Here is a 10,441-nt window from a genome sequence, read left to right as displayed (position 1 = left end):
TCTTTCAGCACGTCTGTGTCTATAAATAGCAGATCTGACATTTTCTCTTTAATAGGTTGAAACGAGTTAGTTCTGTCCCTGATGATGTTTTAAAACCTCTATTTTGCCAAATCTTAGCATGGTGATGTACTGATCCGAAAACGTATTGGCTGTCTGTGTATATAGTAAGTATTTGTCCCTCATGTAATTCACATGCTCTTACTACAGCATATAATTCTGCTGTTTGGGCTGAGCATGTATTGGGTAGAGATTTAGCTTCTATTATCCTATCGATGGTTGTTACTGCATAACCAACTCTATTCTTTCCATATTCATCTTTAGATGCTGAGCCATCTACAAACACATGAATCTGGTATAAGGGTTTGAGAAATGTCTTGTCTGGGTTTTGTGTCTTCTTCAACTTTTGCCTTATAAGAATGTGGTTTTCCATCTTCTGCAGTAGGTATTAGAGTACTTGGATTTAAGGGGCACATCTTTTTAGAGTTATGTTTGGCTGTGATAATAATAGCGATGTCAGTGTGATATGCCTTGCATGTAGCGTCAGGTGCTTCTCTTAATATTCCTGACTTCAACATATCTTGTATTACTGGCTTAGTACCTTCTTCAGCTTCTGGCTTTAAGGGGTATTGGCGGACTAATAGCCTTTTTTCAGATATTAGTTTTAACCTTGTATGGTGGGAACCCCTTTATAAGCCCTACATCAGTTGATGATTGTGACCACAGTTCAGGTGGGACAGCAGCTAGGGCAGGATGCATGTTGCTCTCTTTGCTCTCAGCTAAGCCCTGTATTTGTCCCTCTGCCTCATCTAAATGTGTCCTTGGATGGACTTTGACTATCCACGCCAGAATGAGCTTCCAGATTCCTGTATTAGGATCTACCTTTGACAGTGTCAGTGCTGTTCCTGCAGAGGTTTAAAGCCTCTGTTTTTCCAAATTCTTATTATTCTTTTTTATCATATATTATAAAGTAAGTCCTTATTACATTTAAAAATGAGATCAATATTTTTGGTAGTTGCTATTATTATAAATAATGCTTGGTTTAGTTCTTATTAAAAATAAAAATAAAAACTCACTCACTGATGAACACAAAAAATGAAGGGCATATTATATCTTATAATCTTAGTTTGTCTTACCCAGTTTTATAGATACAACATACAGTTTCAGTCAGCTTTGTATTTAGTTCAAGTAACTAAAGTTTGTTTCAATTAACTCAAGTTTTCTCTATTTCAGTCCAGTAATTCTGTTAAGGTTCATTTCATCTTATGTTAAGTTTGAGTCTAATTCAATCATTTTGAACCTGACTGGAAAAAGTCTAAACGTCTGTTAAAATCTTTTTGTTTTACCATAGAGAACTGACCTAATATTATTATGGTAATGTTGAGGACTCTAATTTTTACATAACATGAAACAGACATTTATTTCACGAAAACAGAAAGTCAAATACAGACATTTGGCCACATGAAAGTTTAAATAACCTGTTTGTAAAAGAATTGTGAAAAATTGAAGACGGATCTATGAGCTTTCTTATGGTTATCAGTATTTTCAATAGAGGTAGAAACTTTGCTATCTTTATATGATTTTTCGAAAAAGATTCTGGAAACCTTATTAAGATATAAATTTGGCAATAATCATCAGAACATCAGACCTTTATTAGCGCTTTTAAGGTCCCTCAAAGATGCATTACAATGAAATCAGTCATTCCCATTCACACACATTCACACACTACTTACTTATTTCTCTGTCAGTCATTTTTATTTGCAAAAATTTGAACATAATTTGACTTTTATTATTCTTAAAATGCACATTGTTTCCTCATAACCCCTTTTGTTTCCACTAGGTCTGTTTTGAACGCTTCAATTCTTTTTATTCACCAAGAATCAATAAGGTGGTCTTAGTGGGGTCCACCTTAAAGGTGTTATCTGTTGGGTGTCATGTTATCATTGTCAGGTCAGTGAGGTTCATAAGTCAGTCAGAACCTTGGTCATTTGTTCTGTGCACATAATGTTTCATAGATCCAGCCTATGATTAGTCAGCAAAACTTCCACCTATAGGAGAAAAAATGATTGTTAATGAATGAGCTGCATTTCCTAGGAACACTGTCTTCCTCCTGGATGAGCATCACCTGTTGAAAAACTTTCATCATTGTTTGTTTCACATATTCAATCAGATCTTTATATTATACCAGTAGGTGAAGTTGTTAGTATCTCATGTAGACTGACATATACTGTTGCATTTGGAGAAGATCTCAGATTAAATAAACTTAGTTAGAGCTTCAATCCAGGTTCATTTTGTGTCTGCAGACTTTAGCCAATTTTTCTTTTCTTTTTTTTTTTATACATAAAGAGCAAGATTCAAAACATTTTCAATAGGCAGATTGTGGCAGAATGTAGACAAAACTGCTTATTGATTGACAAAATAACATTCAAGCACACAATCACCATATTAAAAGGCTCTACTTCTAGAGAATCACTAAACGTCTGAGGTCCGGTTTTGGCCCGCGGACCTTGAGTTTGACACATGCAGAGGTAGAGTTACAATTTTTTTTTTCAGACCTTTCAGCAGAGACAGGCTTCTGCTGTTTGCAGAAGTTTTATCTTTGTTTTCAGGCAGCTGCATCTCTTTGTCAAGGTCGTTTCACAGAGCTGAAATTTAACTTCTCTCAAAGAGGAAAAATCAAGAATGCACAAAATCTGAGCCAAATATGGAATTATTTCCCTGTAAAATGAATCTTTTGCATTTTATCATGATATTGTTGGTAGTATAACACCATAGAATGATTTTTAAAGCACCTGTTTCTCACTAATGCTTGCCTACAAAATCTTTTACTCTCAGATTACTTCTTTAACAACATTCTGTTCTCTCTTCTCTAGTCATTGTTCACTGGGTTGTCCAGTTGGACAGTTTCCATGTTGTCCACATCGTCACCTTCTCTTTTAACTTATTTTACCACGTCCTCTAAAACCACCTCTTAGTCTTTATAATTTGGGGCTACCTTGGTATTCTAAACTGGGATGAGTGGCGGTCCGCCCCCCTTTATTTGTTTTCAGTTAAGCTGAAAGTTTTTTTTCTGTGCTTTTCTTAAGGCCTCAGTATTATGGCTATGTCAGTTAAAATCTGCTCTTATTGTTGTTTTTTTAAATTCATCTTTTTGTTTTAATCTGTTTATCAACTCTGTGCACTCAGGGACTGAAAAGTCCCCTTTGAAATTATAATCTGGCAAGGTTTTTTATTGTCTCTTGAATCTTTTGAATGCATAATCTCCAGTTTAAGATCCCCGTGTAGTTTTAGGATTTCAGTGATAATTAAGTTACCTGAAAATCCGTATTTTTATGCCATCGTGCACATATTTCTGTTAAATCAGAGCTTTTTCTCTGTCCCTTCCCCATTGTTCTTTGTTATTTTTCTCTTTTTAGTTTTCATTATTTCTAATTTTAGATCCCCTTGTAATTTTAAGACATCCTTTGTATCTAATTTGCCCAAAAACCCATGTTTTTTATTTTTTATTCCATCTATGACAGATCATACCTGCTCCTTTTACATAGTTCTCCATAAACTTTACCTCCCCTTCTAAGTCAATTAGTTTACTTTGTTTCTTCCCCATTATGTTTTATGTTAGTTTAATTGTAGTATAAATGTCCCAGATAAAAGGTCACTGGCATGAGACTTTAAGGAGAGGACATTAACACGGCCTTCTACTGCGACTAATTCGCAGCGGTGTTAATTTTCTGGAATGAAATCCGACCTGAATCTCCAAAGTCACCAGTACGTAGTTTTAATCTGGGCAAAATAAAACACAGGACTAGCAGAATCCTGCTGATTCTATTAAAATGCTTAGTCCTCCAAACACACACAACACAGTCACACAGTTAGTTTCAGGTACCTTGTAATTTTTCTAAGTTAACTTGGTGTTATTTTATGAGCTCAATTTATTCCGTTCTTTTTACTTTTATAGCGCTTATTCTATTCCCTCGCAGGGGAATAACCCTTAGTCGTTTTATTTGGCCCTACCTTAATTTGTCACTATTCCTTTCACGGTGGAATAAAACCATCCCAATGCAGCGTCCTTACCGGCGACGCACTACCAACGACTGTTAAGTACTTTTCTTCTTTTATTTATATAGCGCTTACTCTATTCCCTCACAGGGGAATAATCCTCAGTCGTTTTCTTTAATCCCCTTCACGGCGGGATTGTACCAAATTTGTCACTATTCCTTTCACGGTGGAATAAAACCATCCGAATGCGGCGTCCTTACCGGCGACGCACTACCAACGACTGTTAAGTACTTTTCCTATGAACTGTATTTTAAAACTGTCTCACCTCGGAGTTGACTTCTTGGTGACTCTCTGGACCCTGTGAGAGTCACCCCGCGCCGAGGAAGGCGATAGCCCACTGGCCAAACGTGAATTCAAACACACCGGGACTTTCAGCCACTCCGGCTAATGGAGGCTGTGCAGCGGTGCTTCGCTCGACGTCAGGCTTCCCCCACGGATCCCAGAGTCACTGTTAAAGCAAAGAGAAACAAGGTTATTGAATTAATCCGGCGAAGGACCAATAAATGTTAGGTATTATTTAGTCAACTCAGAGGTAAGAACGATACAGTCAGAGTTACTTGCAGCAAGGGTAGCCCACTTTGCAGTGAAACTACAAAGTTTTTGACACCCTATCTCTTTATTTATATACACAGTTCAACAGACAGTTCAGACAGGGTGTATGTGTGTGAGACAGAAAGGAGGCTGGTTCACACAGAGATAACAATGATCTCACACACACAGGGAGGAAGGCATAGTGCAGGTGCCTTGCAACACAAAGTTTTTACATGAGTGATAACAAGTTTTTGCACCCATCCAACAGTGTGCCAGATCCAGAAGCCTCAGGAGGGACCATCTTGAGAAGGACTGCATTTCCCTCGAGGAGCACCATTTTTTCATGCTATTTTACCTAAAAGTAATTTTATGAAAAAATGATCACATTTCATCCCAGAGACTGAAAGGTACCTACATGGACCACCTTATGAGATGAACTAAAGCCTGATCTCATAAGGTGACATCAAGGTGATGAAAATGAGGCACTCCAAACCATCAACCTCTTGCCATTAGCTTTAAGAGGTAATAAAGTCCCAGTTTACACAAAGAGGTAAGCAATAAATGGACAAGCTGATGTTTTTATGGAGTGAATTTTAAACATATTTAGTCTTATTTGTCAGAAAGTTTTTGTTTTAGTTGTGGTGGCAAAAAAAACAGACTTAATATACAGGTCCTTCTCAAAATATTAGCATATTGTGATAAAGTTAATTATTTTCCATAATGTCATGATGAAAATTTAACATTCATATATTTTAGATTCATTGCACACTAACTGAAATATTTCAGGTCTTTTATTGTCTTAATACGGATGATTATGGCATACAGCTCATGAAAACCCAAAATTCCTATCTCACAAAATTAGCATATTTCATCCGACCAATAAAAGAAAAGTGTTTTTAATACAAAAAACGTCAACCTTCAAATAATCATGTACAGTTATGCACTCAATACTTGGTCGGGAATCCTTTTGCAGGAATGACTGCTTCAATGCGGCGTGGCATGGAGGCAATCAGCCTGTGGCACTGCTGAGGTCTTATGGAGGCCCAGGATGCTTCGATAGCGGCCTTTAGCTCATCCAGAGTGTTGGGTCTTGAGTCTCTCAACGTTCTCTTCACAATATCCCACAGATTCTCTATGGGGTTCAGGTCAGGAGAGTTGGCAGGCCAATTGAGCACAGTGATACCATGGTCAGTAAACCATTTACCAGTGGTTTTGGCACTGTGAGCAGGTGCCAGGTCATGCTAAAAAATGAAATCTTCATCTCCATAAAGCTTTTCAGCAGATGGAAGCATGAAGTGCTCCAAAATCTCCTGATAGCTAGCTGCATTGACCCTGCCCTTGATAAAACACAGTGGACCAACACCAGCAGCTGACACGGCACCCCAGACCATCACTGACTGTGGGTACTTGACACTGGACTTCTGGCATTTTGGCATTTCCTTCTCCCCAGTCTTCCTCCAGACTCTGGCACCTTGATTTCCGAATGTCATGCAGAATTTGCTTTCATCCGAAAAAAGTACTTTGGACCACTGAGCAACAGTCCAGTGCTGCTTTTCTGTAGCCCAGGTCAGGCGCTTCTGCCGCTGTTTCTGGTTCAAAAGTGGCTTGACCTGGGGAATGCGGCACCTGTAGCCCATTTCCTGCACACGCCTGTGCACAGTGGCTCTTGATGTTTCTACTCCAGACTCAGTCCACTGCTTCCGCAGGTCCCCCAAGGTCTGGAATCGGCCCTTCTCCACAATCTTCCTCAGGGTCCGGTCACCTCTTCTCGTTGTGCAGCGTTTTCTGCCACACTTTTTCCTTCCCACAGACTTCCCACTGAGGTGCCTTGATACAGCACTCTGGGAACAGCCTATTCGTTCAGAAATGTCTTTCTGTGTCTTACCCTCTTGCTTGAGGGTGTCAATAGTCGCCTTCTGGACAGCAGTCAGGTCGGCAGTCTTACCCATGATTGGGGTTTTGAGTGATGAACCAGGCTGGGAGTTTTAAAGGCCTCAGGAATCTTTTGCAGGTGTTTAGAGTTAACTCCTTGATTCAGATGATTAGGTTCATAGCTCGTTTAGAGACCCTTTTAATGATATGCTAATTTTGTGAGATAGGAATTTTGGGTTTTCATGAGCTGTATGCCAAAATCATCCGTATTAAGACAATAAAAGACCTGAAATATTTCAGTTAGTGTGCAATGAATCTAAAATATATGAATGTTAAATTTTCATCATGACATTATGGAAAATAATGAACTTTATCACAATATGCTAATATTTTGAGAAGGACCTGTATGTACAGAGGAAGGGTGGAGAATGGACCAGTGAATACAGGGAGGTAATGAGAGCGGAATCAGGATTAGCTGGTGGGAGAGAAACTGAAGGTAACTGAGGGAGAGTGATTAATTAACATAATGAGCAGGAATGTAACAGAAAACATCTAAGTGAACTGAAATAAGAAAACAATGACACTGCAAAAAGACATAAACATGGAGGAACCAGATCTAGAAGGATATACAAACTAAAACATATAACATAGGAATCCAGGGAAGTAACAAAACCCTAAACACCAAAATGAATCTAATGAACCTGAATGAACTGAAATTAAGTAAGCGAAGAACATGGCAGTGCAGAGTAAATAAACAGAACACAAACTCAAAACAAACAAGGGCAAATTATGACAAAATCATAATTTTTTCCATCATTTATTTATTTCTGCTTCAGCCAATTCAGGCTTACAGATGGACATGGGACGGGCTGCACGTTTGAACAGTAAGTGTTACTTACATATTGCTAATGTTCTCTCACAACTAAGAATCAAAGACTTAAGGCAAATGCAGATAACAGGCTTTCTGGAAAACTTTCTGGACACTTTGTTTTATGTTGATATGGTCATAGTTAAAGGCTAAATTTGAAAAATAGAGCTTTAGATGAACAACAACACAGGATATATTTGTCGTTATTTCTTCAGCAAACACCATACCAAACGTCTGAAGTAATAAATGAACACATTAAATGGAAAGAATTGAGATGCTGAATATGATTTTACTTTTCTTTCAATCAAAAGATTTATTTCCAATGACAAACTTTATTTTGATTGATTGATTTCTTCCAGTTACAGATCCAGATGAAAATTATGTCACCATTTTGCTCATTGGTAAAACTGGAACCGGCAAGAGCTCTGCAGCAAACATCAGCATAGAACCAAGTCGTTTTCAATTTGGAGAAAATCCATTGATATGTGAAAAGAAAATACGTCTCCTGCGTGATTGTCGTGCATTGGCAGTAATTGATACTCCAGGTCTGTTTCACACCACAATGTCAGCCGAGGAGATGAAGAGAGAGATGGCTAGATGTGTCTCTATGTGTGCCCCTGGTCCTCATGTGTTCCTGATTGTTATAGAGCCAAAACGTTTCTCAAGAGAGGAACAAGACATGGTGGAAATCATCAAGAAGATGTTTGGAGACGAAGCAGCCAGATATACCATGGTCTTGATCACTCATGGAGATGAAATGGAGGCAGATGGAGTCTCAGCAGAAAAACTTTTGTATTTCAACCCATCGTTTAATAAGTTTGTCAGCAAATGTCTGGGAGGTTATCATGTTTTTAACAACAATGAATGCAATTCTGAAAATAAGAAGAAACAAGTCAATGAGCTGGTGGAGGAAATTGACAGGATGGTTCAGAAAAATGGAGGTTTGTGCTACACAAATGATATGTTCAGAGTGGCCGAGAGAGCCATTGATCAGGAGATGTTTCAAATAAACGGCCAAGGTGAGCCTATAGGTAGTAGAGATGCAGCAGAGAGAAACAACTCATTTGTTCGAGCTGTTGAGCAAACTGAAGCTGTTGGAGTGGCAGATGTAGTGAAAGGAGTCAGAGCAGTAAGAGAGGCTTGGTGCAAATCTCAGTGATAATCATTTGATTGAAAACAGCAGCAAATGACCAAAATGACCGTGTTTAACCCTGATTATGTCCGATCAGATTGTTTATTTCTCATTGAACGACTCATCTTAACCAACTGACATATTTAGTTGTTACTGAATAGTAATTATGCATCACATAACTGATTAAACACTTTTAATCCCCATGACATTTAGCATTGACGTACAATATGTAATATGTTATTTAAAGATTCTAATTAACAACTGCATGTTTTTGATCTGCATTGTTAATCTCGGGGAATAAATTTGCCAAGTTGTTCATTCGTTTCTTTTGATTCGTTGTCAAAAATGAATTCACAACATATTTTTGTAGTCACTAATAATTACAGTGTGATTTGAAATATACACCCTGTTCTTTACCTTGTGTTGATAATACATATATAAGCACTTCATTCAATTCTTTTTGATATTTTTTTCATTTAAATATTCTGTAACAAATATACAGTTTCTTATGAAGCCAAAGTTTGTCATACTATACCACTTTATTTATAAAGCACATTAAAACAGCAACAAGGCCAACCATAGTGCTTTACAATAAACAAATAAGCTGAGGACACAGAATAAAATGCACAAACCAGCAGAGGAAAGAAAAAGTTTAATCACAATGACTATAATAATAAGCATGTGAAGGATGACAAAACTAAAGAAATATGATCTCTTTTGCCTGTACAAGATAAAAGAAATCAAATCAAATAATCTTTTTTTACACAATGTGCTGTACAAATAGAGTTTCATTGAGAACTTTACATCTACTCATTGATTCTCCCTAACTCCCTGCACCCTTCTCTGGGGTTCCAAACCAGTTTAATCACTCACCTGTTTTACTTCAACAAGAAGATCCCAATTATACAGGTATATTTAAAAAAAATAGATTTTTTTGCTATTCATTTCAGAAAGTGAAACGATTTTATAGAGATTCATTCCACATAGAGTGAAATATTTCAAGCCTTATTCCTTGTAATTTTGATGATTATGGCTTACAGGTAAGAAAACCCAAAATTCAGTGTCTCAGAGACTTAGAATATCACATAAGACCCATCAAAGAAGGATGTTTTAAGCACAAATGTCAGGCTTCTGAAACATATGCTTATTTCTGTGCACTCAATACTTGGTTGGGCCTCCTTTTGCATGGATCACTGCATCAATGTGCCGTGGCATAGAGATGGCCAGCCTGTGGCACTGCCTAGGTGTAATGAAAACCCAGATTGCTTTGATAGCAGCCTTCATGTCTTCTGCCATGTTGGGTCTTGTGTTCATCTTTCTCTTGACAACAGCCCATAGATTTTTAATGTGGTTTAGGTCAGGCCAGTTTGCTGGCCAATCGAGAACAGGACCACCATGGTCATTGAACCAGCTTTTGGTACCTTTGGCAGTGTGGGCCAGTACCAAGTCCTACTGGAAAAGGAAATCTTGTCAGCAGAAAGAACCATGAAGTGCTCTAAAATATCCTGGTAGATGGCTGTGATGACTGTAGAGTTAAAAAACCCAGTGAACCAAGACCAGCATATGACCTGGCACCCCAAATCATTACTGACTGGAAACTTCACACTTACCTTCAAGCAATGTGGATTCTGTGCCTCTCCACTCTTCCTCCAGACTCTGAAACCTTGATTTCCAAATTTGCAAACTTTACTTTCATCTGAAAAGCCACGGAGCAACAGTTAAAACACTTTTGACTTTGTCTCTGCGCTGACTCTAACCTCAGTCCACTCCATGTGAAGCTCCCCCAAATTATTGTGTGGATTTTGATCGACAATCCTGTTGCCAGTGCACCTTTTCTTTACACACATTTTCCATCCATTCAACTTCTATATGTGTACTTGGAAAAATCTCTATGTGAACAACCAGCTTCTTTAGCAATGACCTTTTTGTGACTAACCAACCTTGTGGAGGGTTTCAATGACTTCTATGAATGATCTCTTCTAGAC

The 10,441-nt window shown here is 38.0% G+C and overlaps 1 protein-coding gene across 1 annotated transcript; it reads left to right on the top strand.

Moving 5' to 3' along the window:
* The first annotated feature begins 7,309 nt into the window (after positions 1 to 7,309).
* On the top strand, positions 7,310 to 8,518 carry LOC124857911 (immune-associated nucleotide-binding protein 1-like). The gene is made up of 2 exons (XM_047349487.1): positions 7,310 to 7,340; positions 7,684 to 8,518. Exons 1-2 carry the CDS (start codon positions 7,310 to 7,312, stop codon positions 8,481 to 8,483), a joined length of 831 nt encoding a protein of 276 aa, XP_047205443.1. The 3' UTR covers positions 8,484 to 8,518.
* The last annotated feature ends 1,923 nt before the right edge of the window (positions 8,519 to 10,441 follow it).

Source organism: Girardinichthys multiradiatus, chromosome 2 (assembly GCF_021462225.1).
Source record: "Girardinichthys multiradiatus isolate DD_20200921_A chromosome 2, DD_fGirMul_XY1, whole genome shotgun sequence".
Taxonomy (NCBI): domain Eukaryota; kingdom Metazoa; phylum Chordata; class Actinopteri; order Cyprinodontiformes; family Goodeidae; genus Girardinichthys; species Girardinichthys multiradiatus.
The sequence above is the reverse complement of the archived record's forward strand: the minus strand, read 5'-3'. Positions and strand labels throughout refer to the sequence as shown.

What these genes read in the sequence shown, in the direction of transcription:
- LOC124857911 (XM_047349487.1), top strand. Translation starts at nt 7,310, where the DNA reads ATGGACATGGGACGGGCTGCACGTTTGAACA. An exon ending in ACGGGCTGCACGTTTGAACA is followed by an intron (nt 7,341 to 7,683) that starts GTAAGTGTTACT and finishes GATTTCTTCCAG; the next exon opens with TTACAGATCCAGATGAAAAT.